At 58.7% G+C, this 19,816-nt stretch overlaps 2 protein-coding genes across 10 annotated transcripts in view; one reads left to right on the top strand and one right to left on the bottom strand.

Annotated features, from left to right (window-relative positions):
• Positions 1–20: 20 nt before the first annotated feature.
• Positions 21–5,323, top strand: LRRC73 (leucine rich repeat containing 73). Its single transcript, XM_068676513.1, has 6 exons — positions 21–519; positions 920–1,080; positions 1,897–2,019; positions 2,656–2,756; positions 3,369–3,552; positions 4,896–5,323. The coding sequence occupies exons 1-6, from the start codon at positions 248–250 to the stop codon at positions 4,964–4,966; spliced, it is 912 nt and encodes a 303-aa protein (XP_068532614.1). The 5' UTR covers positions 21–247; the 3' UTR covers positions 4,967–5,323.
• Positions 5,324–5,817: 494 nt separating this feature from the next.
• The window catches only part of TJAP1 (tight junction associated protein 1), a 34,592-nt gene continuing 20,593 nt past the window's right edge, over positions 5,818–19,816 (bottom strand). For 7 of the 9 annotated variants that reach the window (XM_068676504.1, XM_068676506.1, XM_068676508.1 and 4 more), the window contains 10 exons: positions 19,686–19,780; positions 18,260–18,313; positions 16,603–16,761; positions 13,781–13,809; positions 12,925–13,086; positions 12,373–12,439; positions 11,863–11,892; positions 10,892–10,999; positions 10,378–10,461; positions 5,818–8,916 (listed from right to left, as the gene is read on the bottom strand). In XM_068676504.1, coding sequence (XP_068532605.1) covers positions 7,597–8,916; positions 10,378–10,461; positions 10,892–10,999; positions 11,863–11,892; positions 12,373–12,439; positions 12,925–13,086; positions 13,781–13,809; positions 16,603–16,728 — 1,926 coding nt within the window. In that variant the 5' untranslated portion in view covers positions 16,729–16,761; positions 18,260–18,313; positions 19,686–19,780 and the 3' untranslated portion in view covers positions 5,818–7,596. The remainder of the gene's footprint in view (positions 8,917–10,377; positions 10,462–10,891; positions 11,000–11,862; positions 11,893–12,372; positions 12,440–12,924; positions 13,087–13,780; positions 13,810–16,602; positions 16,762–18,259; positions 18,314–19,685; positions 19,781–19,816) is intronic. The other 2 variants (XM_068676512.1, XM_068676511.1) reach the window with 2 other exon arrangements.

The following is a 19,816-nucleotide window of genomic DNA, read 5'->3' as shown; positions in this document are numbered from 1 at the left end:
GCGGAGCGGCCCCGCAGGTGCGGGCGGAGCGGGGCGGGAGCAGCGGGGCCGCCCGGCCCCCTCTGGCCGCTGCCGGCTCGGCGGAGCTCCCCGGCCGGCTCAACGCCTTCAGCCGCCCCGCCGATGGCTCCCCCCTCGGCTGTCGGCGGCGGCCGCCGGTGAGGCTGAGCCCCCCGGGGCCGCCCCCGGGGCCGCGGTGTGGCCGGAGCTCGCTGCGAGCCCCGGCGGCTCCCCGAGGCTGGGGAAGATGCTGCCGGGCTCCATCCAGATCTCCGGCGAGACGCTGTCGGGAGCCGAGATCCGGGACATCTGCGAGAGCCTGCGGGAGAACTCGGTGCGGCTGCTGTCGCTGCGGGGCTGCCAGCTGTCGGAGCGGGACTTCGGGCACGTCTGCCGGGGGGCGGCCGAGTCGCGCTCCCTCGCCCAGCTCAACCTCAACCTGGGCATCGTCTCCAACATCAACCGCGTCAAGCAGCTGGCCGAGGCCCTCAAGACCAACCGCTCCGTCCAGTCCCTCTTGTGAGTAGCCGCGATCCCCGGCCGGGTGATGCTGCTCGGGGTGCCCGGCAGCTCCCCGGAGTTTACGTCTCCTCAGGGGAGAAATGCCCTTGACATTGCCTTCACCCCTCGCCCTTCACCGGGCTTTCCCGCCTGCTTGGCACGGTTTCAGCCCCATCCCCCAAAACCTGGGTTCCCCCACACCCACCTGAGCCTCGCCGGTGCCCTCCACACCCCCTCGTCCCTGCCAGGCTCCATAGCTGCTGGCTGGCCCCCTCTGCAGAGCCCTCCTGAGGCTTTTTCCCTGCCTGACACTAGGATTTGTCCCACTCCTCCTCCTCATTTCACCCACTTCTCGCTCCCCACCGGGTCAGCTTGCCCCTAGAAGGCTCCGTGGTAATTTTCCCTTTGACCCACGCAGCCTCCATGGCAGTCCCCTGACGGATGCAGGCTTGGCCCTCCTCAACCCGGCGCTCTCCATCCATCCCTCGCTGGTGGCTCTGGATTTAGGAGACTGCATGCTGGGGGACGAAGGCATCAACCTGATCTGTGGGCTCCTGCCACCCGATGGGGCTAAGTCAGGTAAGCACCAGGAGCCGTGGGCTGCACAGGAACCGGCGGAGCTTTTCCATGCAGCAGTAAATCCTCAGCCCTGGGAGCAGCAGGCTCTGTAGTTTGGGCTCAGGAATTTATTTTCCCGACTTCAGCACAGCAGAAAAGCCAAGCGATACAGGACCGGTTCCCTTGGGCAGGCGTGGGCTTTCTGCTATTGATCTGTCCTGCTGGCAGTTTGTTGCTCAGAGACCAACAGGTTGCTTCTGCTTTATGACAGCAGCATGTGAAACTGGAGGAGGGGAGAGCTTGGGCTTTGCATTTATTATCTTCTGTTTATGTGTTGATAGTGACCACAGAGAAATATATGGCGTACCCCCTACCCCAGCACTTGGGCTCACTGTCAGCGCCTGAGAATTGTCCCCACTTATGGGTGCACTCGGTGGGTGTGTAGATAGCTGGTGATAGCCTTAGTGGCTTAGCACTCCTAGGTGCAGGCTTCAGAGCCCACCATCCCTGTGATCCTCTCTCTGACCTGTCACCTCATGCCGCCTCCTTCTAGTCAGTCACCTCGCACAGCCCTTGTCTTGGTTGTGCTTGCTATTTAGGGTAAGCAGAGCACAGGTTGTGAGAGCAGAGAAATGGGGCAGTCACAGCATGGGCAGATAAAGGGACACCATGGAAGACAGTGATATAAAATATGATGTTTGTTGGAGCAAACCAAACCCTGTAACCTGTCGGAGTCCAGGGGACACGACTCAAAGCTGCTCTGGTTAGCTGAACTAGTTCCCCTCCGGCTGCTTTGGTGATCCTCAGGCTCTGGTTTGGCTTCTCTCTCTTCTCCAGGCCTCAAAGAGCTAACGCTGAGCGCCAACCCGGGTGTCACAAGCAAAGGCTGGGGCCGCCTGGCCATTGCAGTGGCTCACAGCTCCCAGCTCCGAGTGTTGAACCTGGACTACAACCCCCTGGGTAAGCTGGGGGACCGGGGAGGGCGAGCAGGGGACACCGCAGGGGACTGACTCCTGCCTTCCCAGGCTTCTGCAGTTTGCTTTGCTGGGTGGCCAGGGGCCGAGCTCTGCGTGGGCAGCAGAGCTTCCCCAGCAGGATGGGCAGCTCCTTGCACTGATCCTGTCTGGTTCCCAGCAGTGAATCCACCCTGCCAAGCACCCTTGGCACTCGGGAAGCCAGCCTCGCTGCTCTGGGCGGCGTGGCCACATGCCCTGCCTGCGTTTGCCATCACGTTTGACCCCCTGCTTCTGCCCCGTGGCCTGATGTCAGCTCGGCAGAAGCCCAGCATCCCCCTGCTCCCCCCTTCCCTTCTCCCAGAGCAGGGAGGAGGAGGAGGAGAGGCTGGCATGGGTTGCCATAGAAACCAACTCTCTCCAGCTCTGCTGCAAGGTGGTGAGGAGGAGACCAGGCTGGGCCTCCCTACCCGGCACAGCGGCTGGGCGCTTCCCACCTCGCTTCCCTGCTGGAAACGGAGCCCCCCTCCAGGGCGGTGAAGGCCCCGGGGTGTTTCCGTGACACCCCCAGCCCCACGAGGGCAGGGGGGGTATGTGAGCGAAGGCAGGCACTGCCGACAGCCCTGGTTTGCTTCTCCTCCAGGTGACCAGGTAGCAGGGATGCTCGCTGTTGCTGTGGCCTCCAGTCGAACCCTTGAAGTGCTGGATTTGGAGGGAACAGGACTTACCAACCAGTCGGCCCAGGTAAGGAAACCTGTTACTCTGCAGCATCACTGAAGCCCCACTGAAATTGGTCCTGGCCACCTGTAGGGGCACCAGGACCTCTACCTGCCTCCCTGCCCTTTCCAGACTCCACACACATCCCCTTCCCTCCCTGCACCCAGAGGTGCTGCTGCTTTCCCCAGGCTCGCAGCACTCAGCCACAGGAGGAACTTGGAAGGCACAGCTCTGACCTAGGGCTCCTGGGCCTCCCCCAAGGCAGCAGAGAAAGTCACACAGCTCTGCCTGTAGTTTGGGTTTCTTGGGAGAAGTAAGGGGTTGGATTTGTGATGGAGAATCAGAGGTCCATGTGCAGCTCCCAGCGGTAGGAGGGGCCTTGCCTGGGTATGTGGGAGCAGCAGGTGTAGAGCAGCCTCCTTTTTGGACGGAGCCAGGAAATCCAGGCTCAGTTCTCCCCACAGCAAGACGAGAAGTCCTCAAAAAGTCTGGCAGAGGGTGGTCAAAGCTGAAGGATGGCAGAGGCAGAAAGAGGAGGGCTGGAGCCTGTGGGGAGACAGGGTGCTGAAACTCTTCCTGTTGAAACTAGCTGCTGTTTGTGCTGCTCATCAGCCTGCTTTTATCTCGCTCTCTGCCCAGACCTTGCTGGACATGGTGGAGAATTACCCCACGGCCCTACGGACACTCATCCTGGCGGAGAACAACATCAGTCCGGAGCTGCAGCAGCAGATCTCTGACCTGCTCTCGGAGGGCGAGGAAGAGGAGGAAACGGAGGCTCGCGAAGTCACGGCCAGGGAGAAGAACCCCTGGATCTGCCAGAACAGTAAGAGCTCTGGGGCCTGGCCTGGTGGGGCTGGCAGACGGCCATAGGGATGGTTGGGGTGTTTCTAGTGCCACTGATCTCGTGGTGGGGTTGGTCCCTCATCCCTGTGAGCTGCAATCCAGACAGCCCCCAGCCACGACCTTGGCGTTAAGCAGCGTTGGGCTGAGCCCTGCTTGGAAAGGGAACCTCCAAGGACAATGCAGCAAAGAGCAGAAGCGGTACCTCAGAGGCGTTTCTCCTGATGCTGCAGGAATTAAATCTTTGTGCAAAGCCTTAAAACCAAGGGCAGGAGCATTCAAGATCTCAGGGGCCTTTGCCAGACATCCTAGCCAAAACTCGTGTCATTCCTCACCGCTTCCAGAACCTCCCTGGAACAGGCACGGGAGCAGCTTTTCCTATCTCTGTGGCCTAAACTTGCGAGGGGTGAGCCAGGTGCCACAGCCTGCCTGTGCAGGGGCCTGTAACAGAAAATAAGGTACATTATGGGAAGAGCAATTGCCTGTTGTGTGTATAATATTGTACATCGCCATGCCTACATCATGATCCTGCTGGCTTGGTGGTTTGGGGTTTTTTTATTTTTTTCACCTTACATCTCTAATTGTCCTTCCCTCCCTCCCAATTCTAATATCAGGCTAGCAGACAAGCCCAAGCACTCCCAGCGCCTCACAACATCTGGTTCTTCATTTGTTAGAGCCATAAAACTCCTTTGCTGGCAGCTTTGGCTGAGTTTGGGATCCAGTTTCCAGAAACCGATCCCCAAAACAGAGATCCCCCTGTGCAGTTTTGAATATGCGAGGTCTGGATCTGAAGCACAAGGGCTCTAACTATCTCCCCCCCTTTGCATCCAGGAAAAACACTTTTTCTGTGGTTTAGAAAGCCTCCTGCTGCCCTGCTGGCTTCTTGGTATGCGTGCCCATCCTCCCTGCAGCCAGTTCCCTTGGCAGGGGGAGTCACCGAGCTCCTGGCCAGCACTCTGTGCCATCCCCAAGCCCGAGGACTGCCCCGGTCCTTCCTGAAGCCAGGCGGAGGAGGGAGGGCTGCACAAACCCTCCATTCACAGGGCACACGATCAGGATTTCCAGGCCTCTACCACCACAAAACGGCTGCTTGCCCGCGTGCGTTTGGGCTGCGTGCAGCTCACCCCAGCTGGCTGCTGGCTGTGGAGCTGGGAAGGTGCTCGGTGCCTGCAGGTTCAGAGCTGTGGGGCTACCTAAAGGCACAGCTGGGTCAGCGGGACCGGTACCACTGCACTTCACGTGTCGGGGATTCCTCATCCTCATCTCTGGCTCTGTGCTCTCCCACAACCCAAAAATCTCATGGTTTTTCTCCCTTTCTCGCCACAGCTCCCAGCTCCCAGATGGTCCTGATGACGTCGGGACTCGGCGACAGCCTCCTGGCAGAAACGGAGATGTAGCTGGGCTCCCCTGCCTGCTCCTGCCCAGGACAGCGCCGGCGCTGGCACCACGCACACTGGGGACGGGGAGCACGCACCCACCAAGCCCCCGTGCCTCCGCTGAGCTGCCCCGAGGCTCTCCTCACACATTTCACCTCCCGTCGTTGGCTCCCGGAGCACCAGAGCTCGGTCCGAGTGAATCTCCACATGCCTCTCTGTGTCGCCACGCGCCCCGTCGGCCGCTTGTGATTGTCCAGTCACTGCATGCGTAGCTCACGCTGCCCTGCCTCTCTCTGTCCCCCCCACGCCTTGGCTGCGCCCCGCAGGGTGCGGGCTGTATTTATTCAGATGTGTATAAGAGATGGTCTTTCTATTGCCTGTCCTGCTGTTGCAACCAGAGTTTTATGAAGGGCACAGCCACGGCACTGCTCGCAGCCACCCGAGCATCCCGCAGCCTTCGTGCTGAACCAGAAATGGTGGCAAAAATGGGAATTTTTATTCCTGTTTTGCCTCTGCTACAGCAGTGCCCCGGCCCTGCTTGAAGGCAGCAGGGGGCAGCACCGCCCTGGCATCCCCTGGCTCCCCTGTGGGCTGTCTGCGTGCCCGCAGTCCCGGGGGTCTGCTCATGGCCCAGCTGAGCTGCAGCTCCAGAAATAAGGGGCTGGAGGGCAGCACTAACTTGGCTCAGCTGTTTTCTGGGTACTTCTGAGCCTACTTAGGGCATCACAAGGCAGGCACGGAGCGGGTGATCAGCCAATTCAGTGCCTGGCACGCTTGCAGGTGGCACACACACTCCACCAGAGAGGCTCTGCTCCTCCACCAACACGCTCAAGAGCGGTCTCAGGTGAGAAAACACTGCAGCCATCCCCCCCTTACTTTTAAAATAGTTTATTTCTGCTCTTAAAATATACATCAGTTTGAAAATTTCAGAAAACAAAAACAAAACAAACCACGTTAGTTACAGATTAACAGTCTGGAGGTGGGATGCCGGGAGCGGGGTCAGCTCGAGGCCCCGGAGCCAAGGGGGGCGCAGGGGGCAGGCACCGCGCCAGCCGGGGAGGGCTCCGCTCCTCCCGGCTTCAGGGCAGGAGATAACGCCCTGCGAGCTGAAGGGAGGCTCCTGCTCTCAGCACCAGCCTGTTTGCACAGGAATCGAGTGAAATACTGCAGTGAAAGGCCGAGCCCCAGCTCCGCAGCTGCCTGAGGTGGGCCGCAGGGTGACGGCGCAGGGGCCTGCAGCCCCTTTTCACAGGCCCTGGAGCCTCTGGGCTGGGGCTGAGGCCCCAGCTGCAAGCAGCCCTCTGAAAAAACGGGGATTTGGGGAGGGCAGCAGGGCCCCCGGGCACCTTTGGGCTGCATCTCTGGCTGTTGGCTCCCTCCCCAGCAGAGGGATGCCTTCCTCTAGCCCAGCAAGGAGCACTGAGGGAGCAGGGCAGGAAGACAATGCAAATCCAACTAAAAAAAAGAAAAAAACGACAGCCAGCAGGCCAAGGATCAGCCAGCAGGTGTGAGGGGAGCACGGCCCAGGAGCCAGGCTGGCCCTCTGCCTCAGCCCCCTGGGCCAGGTGAGAGACACGAGACAAGACAAGGGCACGGGACGAAATTAAAATGGGACAGCAGGCCATGAGAGCCCTCAAAAAAAAAAAAAAAAAAAAAAAACCTACACCTACAGACCTCTCCCCTTCCCTCCCCCCTCCCCGATAAGACACTGAGCACACGAGACAGCGAAGAAAAGTCACGAGATCACGCTAGGCTAGGAAAAAAAACATGCCTGGAGGCCCTACCCAGAAGGGGAAGCCCCAGAGAGGCACCAGAGCCAGCCTGGGGCCCCCCCAAAAGAAGGGGGCACAAAGCCCCTGGCAAAGGGCTGCTGCTGAGCCGGGAGGCAGGGAACAGCTTCCCAGAGTGCTGCCCTCACATCCCCACGAGCCCTCCTGCCCCCAAAATCCCAGCAGCATCCTTCACCATCTCGTTGCTGAGGCTGGAGGGCTTTCTGCGGGCTGGTGAGAAGGGAATCGGGGCTCGGGGCCGCCCTCGGCGCAGGGAGCAGCCTGGCTGCCAAGCGCTGCGGCTGTTTCTGCAGGGTGGGGAAGGGAAAAAAACAACCCACCCCAAAAACCCGAGGGCGGGCGAGAAGAAAGCAGCCCACCCAAGAGGAGAAGAGGCAGCAGCCTTCCAACAAAACAACAAGAAGAGGTGTGAGGGAGGAGACGCACAAACAAAGCCCCAAAACCAAACCTCCTCTGCCCGGGGAGGGGACGCACGGAGGCAGCCGGGGCCCCCGGGGGCTCCCAGGGGCTCAGACGCCACCACCGGGCGCTCTGCCCCGTTGGCACGAGTTGAAAGAGAGCAGCCGGGGCCTCAGGTACCTGAGTGGGAAGGGAAAAAGGGAGGGTGAGAGCACGGAGAGGCAGAGGCACGCCGGGACGAGGGGTACCCAGAACAGAGTCCGGTACAGGCACCAGTGTGAGGCTGCGGGGACAGCCGCGAGCGCGCCGGGGCAGCGGGTGTGCTGCGGGCCCGAGGGTAGCCAAAGAGGAGAATAAATAGAAAACTTCAGAGTGTGAGAGGGTAGCGAGAGGTTTTTCTCCCTGGGAAGAAAGTGGGGAGGTGGAGGCATCCCGCGGCGCGTGGCTGCTGCTGCTCCTGCCTCAGCTGAGCAGGTTGCCCTGCTCCTGGGCTTGTGTCAGGCTGTCCTTGCGGTGCAAGTGGTGGACCCCCATCCTCTTGGGGCTGCGGTGCGGCCGGCCGAAGGGAGGCCTGGCCCTGCTGCCCTCGCCGCTCTCCTCCTGAGCTCCTCCTTGGCTGCTCTCCTTGCATCCCGGCAGCAACATTTCTCTCTCGTCAGCCGGGCTCTCGGGCAAGCCGAGGTCCACGTAGTCCTTGTGCTTCTCCGGCGGGGGGCTTCCAGGCTCCGCGGGGCCTCCGCCACCTCCCTGCAGCAGCTTCTGGGCTTCGTCCTGGGAGAAATCCGTGCCGTAGTCCGAGGAGAAGTGGCTCCGGCGGGCTCTGGACTCGGTGCTGTCCGTGTCCACGCTCGAGTCCCGGCTGACGGTCCAGCTGCAGCTCTGCGCCGACTCCTCGCCGTCCGAGTAGGCCGAGGCCGCCCTGCCCAGCTCCTGCATGGAGCGGCTGAACCTCTTCTGCAGCTCCGGGGCGGTGTCGCGGCCGAAAGCCGTGCGGTTCAGCAGCGCCCGCTCCGAGCTGGGGGGCGCCTTGTCCACGAACACGCGCTGCCAGTTGGCCAGCAGGTCCTCCTCCGAGCTGGCCGAGCTGGCGAAGGCGCTGGGGATTTGGGGCGGGCTGCTGAAGGGGCTGCTGTGGGACGAGCCAGGAGCCCCGGCTGTTTTGGGGGACTGCTGGCAGGAGCAGCTGGAGGCCGAGCGGCGCCCTTCGGATGCGGGGCTGCCGGGCAGCGTCCGGTGCCGGTCGCAGCTCTCGTCCTCGCTCTGCACCAGGCTGAGCGAGATGGCCTGGCGCGTGGCGTACGTGCAGTTGGGCAGGGGGCTGTTCTTCGGGATCCTTACCTTGTCCTCGGAGAACTCGATCACCTTGCGCCCGGGGTAGATGGGGTGGGGGGGAGACGGGGTAGGGTATGGGCTGAGCTTTTCAAAGGCCGGCGCGTCCTCCGGGACGCTCTCCACGCTGCCTTGCGGCTTGCAGCCGCCGTTCTGCTGCTTGCCCGCGTCCCCTCCCTCCTTCCCCGGCTGGCCCACGCTCTGGCAGGCCTCAGGAGGGGCTCCGCTCATGTCCACGTGCACAAACACGTCCTCAGCCATGGGGCAGCTGCCGCTGCTGGACTTGGCCGAATTCAGCACCAGGGATTCCGGCTTCTCCAGGACTCTGGCGATGACCGAGGTGGGCACAACATCAGATGGGGCCAAGGTATGGGTTGCCTCTTGCCCAGGGCCTGAAGACTCCTGAGTGCTGTGCAAATGCTTGTTGACCATGTCCTGCAGCTCGTAGGGAAGCTGGGGAGAAGGAAAAGGACGTCAGAAGGGTGCTGCCACAGAAACCATGACGCCCCAGTTAACCTGCCTTTCCCAACCCATCTTCACAGGTACTTTTACTCCTTATCTCAACCCTAACATTCACCCAACTTGCCCTGAGGAAGAAATCTCTTTCCACAGAGAACCTGCCCCATACGAGGGACTAACAAGGCTCTCTGGCTGTCACACCAACCATGTTTCCAGGCCATGGCTCTCACACCCAGCTCAGAAAAAGGCCAGGAAAAGGTGGCAGGCGGGACTCCGTCCCCCACGCCTGTGAGCGCAGAGGCAGGGCCCTGCCAGCCCATGCTAGGGGGAGGCCTATTGATCGGTGGAAAATCCGCTGGTGGTTGCACCAGTGACTGAACAGCCCCCAGTGCAGGACCCGCAGCGCTCCCCACACGCGGTAATTACAGCCTGGCCGCCCTGGCAGCCCGCCCGTGATCGGGATCGATGCCTTCCCTCATCCCTGCTGATCCCACTTCCTCCCTCTCTCCGTTTTGGAGATGCAGAGGGCGGACAGCAGAGCTCCACCAGCCGCTCCGTGGCACAATGCGGTCTGTCCCGTGTCACAGCCAGAAGGAAACCCTGTCCCAGGCTGGAGGCACGGGGCAGGGTGCGTGAGAACAGCTGGCGGAGGGGCAGACCCCCCCTCCAGCGTGGGACACGGCCCTCTGGGGGGGCAGAATGCAAAGCCCTGGGGAGGGGAGACAGCTGGGAGAGGGGTCAAGGTTACCCCAGCAGTAACTGATACACACGGACCTCAGGAGCGCTAATTTGAGACACAAAGGGGGAGGGGGACGCATCGGTCACCTGCTGAGTTACTAAAGATGAGCACACGGCGTTGCTGAGAGGAGCTTACCAAGGGCTGGGGACTAAGGGCACGGGCAAAGAGAGAGCTGGGGCGAGGGCCCAAAGCAGATTTCATGTTCCCAACTGGAGAAGTGATGCTCTCCCTTCGCTTACCCTGAAGGCAGGACGAGCTGAGCAGACCCCACAAGGGGGAGCACGTCCTGGTACTGACTTCTCCCGTTCAGGAGGCCAAAAAGACACCCTGAGCGCTGCCCCCTGAACTGCTCCTCAGCAAACCACTGATCTGCCAGCGTGGCCCTCGCACGTGGACAGGTGAGAAAGGCAAGAGGACGGAGCAGGGTAAGAGAGAGGTCTGTCCTCCCGCCAGCTTCCAGCAGGCACCCGGCAGGCTATCGAATTCAAGGTTATTGTGCTTTTTATAACAGCTCCTGTGAAATGGAGCCAGGGTGAAAGAGGAGCTGGCAGAGGCTCTGCGCTGCCCTCCCAGTGGGAGCGGGAGCAGGAGCCCCCCACACCTCTGCCCGGGGCTGAAGAGTGAGAGGCCAACAGCCCGGCAGAGAAAGCTGGAAAAAGGCAAAAAGGTGGAAACTACGAGCCCTCCTTCCCCGCCTCCGCGGGGCTGCTACTCACATCGGCAAACTTGTGGTTCCTGAAGTGGGACTTGTTGCACTTGAGCAGCTGTACCGCGAGGTTGCAGTCCTGCCGGTAGCGTTCCTGCAAGAAAGGGCACAGCGTGAGCCACGCCAGGCTCGTAGCTGCTCCCCGAAAAGCACCGTGTGGCCAGGTGCTGCTCAAACAGAAGGGCCATGTATTTCTCAAGGCTCAGCCAGCACATCCCTTTCAACTCCTCCCTCCCCGTGGAATTCATCTCCACAAGTCCCCTCAGTTGGTACAGCCTGGGCTCAGGTCAAACCTTAAGCTCAGACACCAAAAGAGTCTGATCTTCATCAGACGTGGAGATCAGCCCTTCCTTGCCCAGTCCCTCAGGCCTTTTTTCTGTTTGCCTGTCCCTACCGCTGCGTGAAGCTCCCCCGCCTTCATAAACACTGAAGTCATCCCCGTGCTCCTCTACGCCCATGACTTTGAACCAGAGGATGAGCCCACACCTCACCACACTTGCACAACCCTCTGCAGACTCACTTACGTTGAGTTCTTCCAGCTTGTTGATGGTAGTTTTGGCATCGAGCAGTTTATTAGTGAGCTCCACAATCTCCCAGTCCAGCGTCTTGCGGTCCATCTCCGCCTTTTTGATCTGGGATGCGAGAACAGAAGGGTGTAAATCCCCCCAGCACAGAAGAAACCGGCTCCACCACCCACCTCATCCCCAGCATAGCACAATGCCACGTTCAGCTGGGATACAAAGACTTCCAGACAGACAGACAAGGGGGACAGGCTGGCTCTTCACCCAGGGAGGGCCTTCGAAGGCGAGAGGAGCCGGCCACTCTGCTGGTTGCAGAGGCGACAGCTGAGTTGAAAGCTCCTTAACGCAGCACAACCACGTTTCCTCTCTGCCCTGGTTGATGGGGTGCCTGATGGAAAGCTGGTGGCTTTGAATAGTTCATCCCATCCTGCCACAGCAGCAAGGAGCTGTAAATTTGTGATACCCAGCCCTCTGCTCTGGGGGAACAGAGCAAGAACGCTGCCCATACAGGTCAGTGGGCTGTGCTGAGCGGACAGATTTGTTTGGCAGGGAAAGGACACCACCTTGAAAGAGCTCAAGCCTTGCTCTGGTAAGAAAAAGGACCTGGAGCTCACTCAACGCCCACCCTAATGCAAGTGGTCCTGTCTCTTCAGACTCCCTAACTGTTTAGGAGCAGGGCAGGCGGAGACCCAGATGTAAGAGGGGCACAATGAATACTGACCCAAGAAATTCAAGCGACAGATTAAGAAGAGAAAACTGGCTCGGTGTCAAACGCTCTTCGGATGGAGCGCTGCAAGCCAGGGCCTGCTGCAGCTGCGGGCAGCTGCTGGATACCAGGTGAGCCCTTGGCTGGACGAGGGCTGGGGGCCCCCCTCCAGCTGGGCTGGAGCATGTGGGACTGCCAATGAAACCGACAGGCCGGGACACGTAAAAGGGGGAAAAAAAGAAAAAACACACAAACGAAAAGACGCAACTGCAAAAATCCAGCTTTGGCTGAGAGAGGCCTGAGAGGTGAGCGCGCCCAGCGTGTGCCAGCAGCAGCGTGGGGAGGAGAAAGAGAGAGAGAGAGAGAGAGGGGGAGGGAGAGAAAAGAAACAGCCATGAGTGTTATGAATGCACACAACAGACACACACACGCACGCTGGCTCTGCTCTGACTGCCCCCGTCCCCCCAGGACGAGCCCCCCAGGAGCGGCTGGCACATCCCTGGCATTTCCAGAGGGACTGAAGCAACACGATGGACGGACACCATGCGGTTATGTTGTGGGCAACCAAGCTCACGTGCATGACCAGGTAGGGGCTCCGTAAACCAAGGAACCAGCTCACAACACCAGCCAGAAGGGGGATTAGGTGGTCGTGGCCAGAATCCCAACCCTCGCCCACCTCCACGCCTGCTGGCTAAAGCCAGGGCCCCTTCCCCCTTCTGCTCCTAGCATACAGCTCTACCTCCACCTCCTCTCTGTAGGGGCTGAGTAAGGCACTTACTAGGGCGTGCAGCTTCTCCTCCAGGTCCTGGTTGGTTCTCTGGGAAGCGGTGTAGCTGTTCTGCAACCTACAGAACCAAGGTGGTACACGTGGGAATGGATCTCGGGCATTCACACAAGTCTTCTTCATCACTGCCCAGCAAACCAATTAATCCACACCTCCAGGCAGACTGATATTCCCAGCACTAAGACACCAAGGCACGTCAGCTGTGCCTCACCTCTGCCTCATAATGGCCTCCAGACCCCAAATTACTAGAGGCGAGCTGAGGTTGGCTGGGTGACCCTTCATGCTTTTGCTGGGGAGGGTGTGAGGACGTTGGATGACTCCTCTGAGCTGTGACAACCCCTCAAGCTAGCAGCGTGCCTGCTGCACCGTGGAGGAAGCAATACTTGTGAGGCTTTCACCCTCCCCTCAGTCTGGGGGAGCATCTTTCTGAGGACAGCATGCCTCCGATCGACACAGCAGGGCACAGCCTGCTCGAAGCAAACGAGGGAGCCCTTGGTGGGAGTGATTGCTCCAACTCTGTCCCTCTTTTTTTTTTCTTTTCCATACCTACGGAATTTGTCTTTGAATTTCTCCAGCTCCTCCCGGTTCTGGCCCAGCTCCATCTCCAGGTAGTCCTGCCCCGACTCCAGCTCCCTCTCCATCGCCTCCATTTTGTTCGTCACGTAGGTCAGCCGCCGGCGCAGCTCTTCGTTCTCGTGCTGCAGCAACCTGGGCACACAGCGACAAGGCCCCACTGCTTTGGGGCTCAACATCCCACACAGAGGCCCCAGACGTCAGGAACTGAACCGTCAGGGGACCCCAGCCCACGCAGTGAACGATGCACCACAGTTAGGAGAGGGAGGCTCAGACCCAAGCCCACACGAGCTGTGGGATCAGCTCCTAGCTCCCTCTCGGGTTACAGAGCTCGGGTGAAGTCCGCTCACCAGATGGGCTGCTCAGCTCACTGCTGAATGGGACCCACTCAATAATTTATCCCCGAGCAGGTTAGAAGAGGATGAAGCGCAGTGCTAGCAGCTGTCTGGGCCCCACACCTCACCCTCCCCCAGCAGCAGGCCCTTGCGTGCTGGTTTTGGTGGCTCACACTACGACAGTGGCAACGAGATGAAGGCTTAGAAGAGGCATCCTTCCCTCCACCCATGTTAAAGGCTTTATCTCCTGCTTTCCACCACACCCACAGACTCCTCTGCCTGCACCTGCACTGCAGATCTGCAGCCCCACGCCTCCTGAGGTGGGCAAGGCACAGACCAAAGCTCTGCCCACACGGCCCCAGGAGGGCTGGAGATGTGAGAGGAGCCCGCAGGGGCAGCCAGCTTCGCCGTGCAGGTGGCACGACCACGAGGTGAGGGAGCAGCACCCACGCAGGAGCGGCACAACAAGAGGGAGGGGGGAGCAGGACACTTACTTCATCCTTTCTGCATCCGTCAAGGGCTCCTGCACAGGGAAGAAAACAGATGTGAGATTCTTTCAGGGGAGGAGTTGGTCTCATACTGTCCCCTAAAGGGCAACGTCTTGTTGCTAGACCCTAGCAGGGACTCTTCCTCTGAGGGGTCAGGGTAGGTAGATTAGAAGCTGGGATCTGTACACACCACCCCCATGTGTGATGCTAAGACAGACTGTGTGCTCTGGCTCAGAGCAGCTGAACCAGAAACCACCACACAAGTTGGGTAACTTCACTCTCCCATGGTGAGCACCAGCCTCTCCCACCACACGGCCACCTCTGCTGGTGTTTCACCCTCCTGCCCATCCACGATTAACAGGGAGCAGGAATCAGCAATTAACGTGCCACCACAACACCCTCGAGGCCTCCCAGAAGAATCAGAGCGTGTCTTTTGGGGGATGAAAAGAGCTGTCTGTCCAGCAGTCACACCAGCTAGACGATGCTGTGAAAAGGGTTTCTTTCTGCAGACCTGAAGAGCGCCACTGTAATTATTCTGGGACAGCACAAGAAACACTAAAGGGCAGAACAGCCTGTGAAAGAAACGCTCTGGGCAAGGTCCCCGGAGCTGGTGGGAGCAGGGACCTGCAGAACAAGGCGAGACAGTGCTGCACCAGGAGCACGTGGCTGCGCTGCTCTCGCTCCCTTCACGCTCTCTGTGCTAACCCAAAAGGTGGCTGCTGCTTGCCAGCACAGCTGGGCGAGATTCAATCAGCACTAGCAACAACCACATTTTTTGTGAAAGCTCGAGGCCGTGACCATTCTCGAGGCCCAAGCTGCCCACGGAGCAGTTTTGGTGCGTGGTGTACCTGCAGCACTGAGCTGCCACACTTCACCTTGCCCATGAAGCGTGAGAGGCCACGCCACAGGCAGCTGTGGCTGAGGTTGCCGAGCTTCCAGCAGTGTTCCAGAGGGCAAACTCATCCCAGCCCTGGCCCTCAGACACCACGGGGCTGCTTCCTTCATCACTGCTCATTTTAAAAGGATGGTCCTCAGCGCCTGCACCTACTTTCCTGTCCTTAAAGGCAAAGCATCAATCCACCCTTTCCTCACATCCCTACCCCACAAGGCAATCAGTAATTCACACAATTACCCAGCAACTGCCTCCCCAACCCCTCCAAATCCACACCCAGCACAGGGCAGCGAGCAGGCAAAGGGGATAAGGTGATTTCCAGTAAAATGAGACAGTGGCCCCAAAGCAGGCTGGAGAAAAGAGGGGATGGCTTACAAAGACCCGAACCAGCCATCAAGGAGAGATCCAGCTCCCCAGATAAACCAAAGATAAACCCAGCCTGCAGCAGCGACACGAGCAGCACCACAGGACAACAGCTTCTGGTGACGAGACGCCCACAGCTTCAGGGTTGGGGGCCCGCTCTCTCCCCCCACACTGGCATTAGGGGTGAGGTGAGATCCAGGCTTTGGCCTTGGTGAGACCCCCGTTTGCGAGAGCCAGCAGACCTGGCACCTACCTTGTTTAGTGCCAGGCTGCAGGAAGGGGAGGATCTAGGTGGAGCTGGCCCTTCCTCCCGGCTCCAGGGTGTTGGAGGGGAAAAGGATTCTTTCTCTGGGTGGTTCGGCTCCACTTTCTGCTTCTGCCCGATTTTAGCAGACAGATGGTGTGGCTGTAACAGCCGGGAACAGGGACTGCTTTCATCCCTTCTGCCCTCTGCACTGCTTTTCCATGAAGACAGTGAGTGCTACTGCCCAGAGGATGTCCCTGCCAGCCCCAGGGCTGCCAGCTTCTGCAGCTCATACTGACACAGATCTACCACCCTTCTCTCCAAGGAAAGAACTTTCTCCTTACTGTTCTTTTTCCCAAGAACGGGCTTCTTGCTCAATCTGGAAACTCTCTCAGCCTCCTCTGCACGATTTCTCTGACACGAAGCCGTTCCCGGCCCCTCACATTTCTTTGCTGTTTTTCTTCTGCTTGGGCACGAGGATCTTTCTTTCGCCCGCTTGGTTTTGACCTCTTCCAGATGACTTTCCCCTCGGCTTTCTGGGGCAACCCCCTTGGCAAAACGGGCAGAGTTCTGGCTTTGCTCTGTTCCCCTACTTTCTCCCAGCGAGCGCACGCGGATGGGACTCAGCACCCGCTGGGTAATCTCATCCAGGAACTTGGAGAAGAGCATTTTTTCTTCTCTGAGCTTCTCCTTGCGCTTGGCAGAGTCGGCAGCACTGCCACTGCTGCGCTCCAGCGAGCATTTCTCCCTGCAGCCAAGGCCCAGCTGAGGGTCGCTGTACTTGCGGGAGCTGCGGCCACGAGGAAGTGCCTCGACGGAGCGGGACTTGCGGAGGGTCTCCGGGCATGCACCCCCCCGCAGGCCGGTCTGCTTTAAGATCCCTTTCAGAGGCAGGTGCGTAGGGGAGACCCGAAACTTCCTCGGTGCCAAGACTTCAGGAGGCTCTTTAAACATAAGCGAGCGTTCCAGGCTTCTGCTCTTGAACGAGCAAGGAGGGTGGGGTTTTTCATCTCCAGGCACCACGACCGTCTCCATGCTGCGGCTCACAAATTTGCTGAGGTGCCCACGAGCGCGGTTCGGGCACCGCTTCCCACTCCGCTGTGCCATCCTCCTACCACGCGGCAGTGCTGGCTGGCTCTTGAGGTTCAGCTCTGCTCGGCGCCCTGCCGCTTCCTTCTCACTGCTGGACTCCAGAGACCACGACGAGGAGAAGTTGGGGCTGCAAACCTCAAACCCCTCCGCCTGCTCGAGCTGGCCCGCCTCGGCGCGACTAAACCCTGCGTGCTGGCGCGCCGCTGCTAATCCCTTCGCCACCCGGCAAGCTGTTACCTGACTCTGCTCGGCCAAAATCACTCCATCCTGCTCGTCCCGAATGATGGGGACCTCGTGGCGGACCTCGCGATGCTGCGGAGGCGCCTTGCGGTAGGGCTTCTTGGAGGGAGCCGTGCTCGACATCCTCCCGGCTGCGGGGCTCCGCCGGCGGGCTACCTGCCAAGAGCAGAAAGCGCACGGGAGAGGGAGTCACACGTGCTGCAGGCAACCCTAGAAGCAACCCAGCAGGACGTCGGCTCCCCATGCAGAGTGTGGATAGAGCAAGGAAGGGATGTGAGCGCACGGCTTGAGCGGCGGCCGCAGGAGAGGGAGCAAAGTCAGAGGTAGCCGTGTCCTCCCAGCCAGGGGGAGCGGAGGGCTGGCACATCCTCTCCCCCCTTCTCCACACGCTCACTCACGTAGCTCGTGTGGAGCTGGATTATATATAGCAAACCAGAAGAGGCCTCACAGCAGCCTATCGATCAGGCTCTTTAGGAAAGGCCTCTTCCAATATGGACACAGCGAGCCTGCCAGGCAGCAGTGACAGCAGGGGTTATCGATTATGTGCTGCCGGCAGGGACTTTGTGGGAGGAGACTCCGGTCATTAAAGAGCCCAAACTGAGAAGAGTTTTTGCTAACACTGGGCCACAAGTGGGGCAAACCATGGGAGGCTTGTCAGGAGGAGGTGCCACACCTTTCCAACTGCTCACTTCGTCAGAAAAGTGAAAAGAGCACCCCCAAGTCACAAGTGGCATCAAATTAGGGAGCAATGCCACCGATGTTGGTACCTAAGGTCAGATGTTGCAACATGCAGCAGTACCACTGCAAGAATGCCCAGATTAGCTTCTGTGCCTTTACCCAAACTGTGCTGGGCAGGAAGAATCCACCTGCTGCAGGAGCAGGAGCAGCACAAGAGCAAAATATGGGGCAGAAGGAAAGCAGCTATCCTGTATGCATGGGATAATCTTCCTTTCCACCACTTTGAGTGGAGGGCAGGAAGACTTCCCACCCAGCAGCCTTGCCACTTGTTTTACACGTTGTTCGGTGTCTAAATGGAGCCCCTGAAGAGTTCTCTGCAGTTCTCATCCACTCTTGCCTGGCTGCACCCTCTCAGCACTTAGACCGGGCCCCCTGGGAGGACTGAAATGCCTGCACCAGGCACAGAGTGGCTCCAAGCCACAGCAGGCTTTACACTTCACAGGGCAATTCGTGAGCTGTTCTCCACTAAAAAAAGAATAACAACACAGGCTCGCTGAAGTCTCTCATGTGTTTTCCACATACATGAGCAACTTCTTAAAACTAGCCTGTCAAATCCACTGTCGAAATCTTGAAAATTCAACATTGCTGCAGTTGTTCCCTCAAGATCCTTTCCCTTAAAAGGAACCAGTGAGGTGAAGTGATCTCTAATGCTTTAGAAAAAAACACGTCCAGTAAAATAATACACATTGCACTGCATCTCCAAACGACACAGCTGGCTCTGCCTTGCTGTGAAGACATTTCTCCTCTTCAAAAAGAAATGCTGAAATCCTGACCAGCAGCAGGTTTGTCAACACCCCACCACCAACCAGGTGATCTGTTCTGTCAACTCCTGCCAGGCTAAGGGCAGGAGATACGCAGATATCCCAAGCTGAAACCACACTATCATTTCTCTAGCCCCTAAGACCTGAGCACTTACCAGCCTCGGCTCAAATTCAAAGCTTCATGAAGCACAGACCCTCACTCAGATGCCCTGAAGAAGGGAAACAAATAGCTCAGAATCCATAAAAGAAACAGTTTGAAACCTCACCCCATGAATATTTAAAGGAATGGGGCATGTTTATAACCAAGGACGACAGGATGTTCATCTCACTCCAAGTGCCCGCCCCAACCCACAACAGATCTTCTGAAAGGAAAGGAAATTAGCTCAGGACAGTTGAGCCACACGGCCCTGCAAGAGCTGAAAAGCCGCTTGGCAAGGACACATCTGAGGTGATCAGGACCATAAAAATTCAAAATTTGTGAAGTTCACAGAGAACCTTGGTTCCAGGAAGGACTACAGGCACCTCCTGTGAAACTGGACCCTTCCTGCTCATTTCCTCTGCGCAAAGCCTTAGGGACAGGAGCTTGGTAATGCTACAAGGCTGAGTGAGGTAATTGTTAAGTCTGTGCACCTACAAATGAGCTGGCAATTAGCAAGCTCTCCTCAGAGCCAAAACATGACGTCCTTGTGCCTACCGCTGTGATGGCCCACACCTCTACGAGGCAGAGGAAGATAAGCTACTCTCTGGCTGCCAGCAAACAGCGTGCCACGCTCTACTTTGCTGCTAACAGGCTGTTGTAAAATACTCTCCGTCCAACCCAGGCCATAACACAAGTTCAGAAAGGATCTTCTGTGCTCACGGCCCAGGGTATGCATCGCCACAGGACGAGAAATGGGTTCACCTGCGAGCTGCCTGGAAGAGCTGAGCTCTGCGGCTATCACTCTGCCCCTAATTTAAGACATGGCAGCGGAGTCTTCCTCTTCCTGATGCACTTCTGCTGCTGCGCTGCTTCTTCCCCTGCCCGTGGCACCGAGCCCTGGGAGGCGGGACGGGAGCGCAGGGTGTGGAGCAGTTGTATGCACACAGGGAAAGCCAGATGGAAGGTGAATGGCACAGGCAGGCAACCAGGACCACGCAAACTCAGGCGCTGCCAAAACAAACTGAAAGGTGCCCTAGCGCTGGCCCAGGCCCAACGAGCTGTCTGGCCCCCTTCCTCGCTGCAAGGCTGCGGTCGGGTCTTGACTAGCAAAGGGAAAAACAGCTTCACAACAGTCTAACTGCTCTGCAGGGCAAAGCTGCAAAGCACAGGGAGGGAGAGAGAAACAGATTCAGGCTTCACTGATCTGGTCCTTCCTGGATTTACACCTTCTCTCTCCCCCTCCCGATGCTTTGCAGCGTTGTAGTGAGGAGAGGCGTAGTGACACGCTTCTGTCCTGCTTCCTACCCAATACTGCCATCTCCTCCCCACCTACATCAAAAAGCTACCGGGACTGGGAACCTGCCCCCACGATCTGAGCATTTCCAGAGACACTCAAATACTCGCGGTGCCTCCGGGCAACTTCCCCTCAAACAAGGACTTACAGATCCAAAATGACGACGTGTCCAAACATCTCTGGCTGCCCGTCTCCGAATCAGCTTTCTCCTGTCAGCATCCAGCAGCATCTGGCCAACAGCCCCTGAAACATGAGAAAGGAAACTCGGTGTCAGTCACC

The sequence above is a fragment of the Anas acuta genome, chromosome 3 (assembly GCF_963932015.1).
Source record: "Anas acuta chromosome 3, bAnaAcu1.1, whole genome shotgun sequence".
Lineage (NCBI taxonomy): Eukaryota > Metazoa > Chordata > Aves > Anseriformes > Anatidae > Anas > Anas acuta.
Note: the sequence above shows the minus strand (reverse complement) of the source record. Positions and strands in the feature narration are given on the sequence as shown.

Coding starts and splice junctions, on each gene's coding strand:
- LRRC73 (XM_068676513.1), top strand. CDS start 248: ATGCTGCCGGGCTCCATCCAGATCTCCGGCGAGACGCTGTCGGGAGCC. Junction 520..919: donor CGCTCCGTCCAGTCCCTCTT/GTGAGTAGCCGC, acceptor TGACCCACGCAG/CCTCCATGGCAGTCCCCTGA. Junction 2,757..3,368: donor TTACCAACCAGTCGGCCCAG/GTAAGGAAACCT, acceptor CTCTCTGCCCAG/ACCTTGCTGGACATGGTGGA.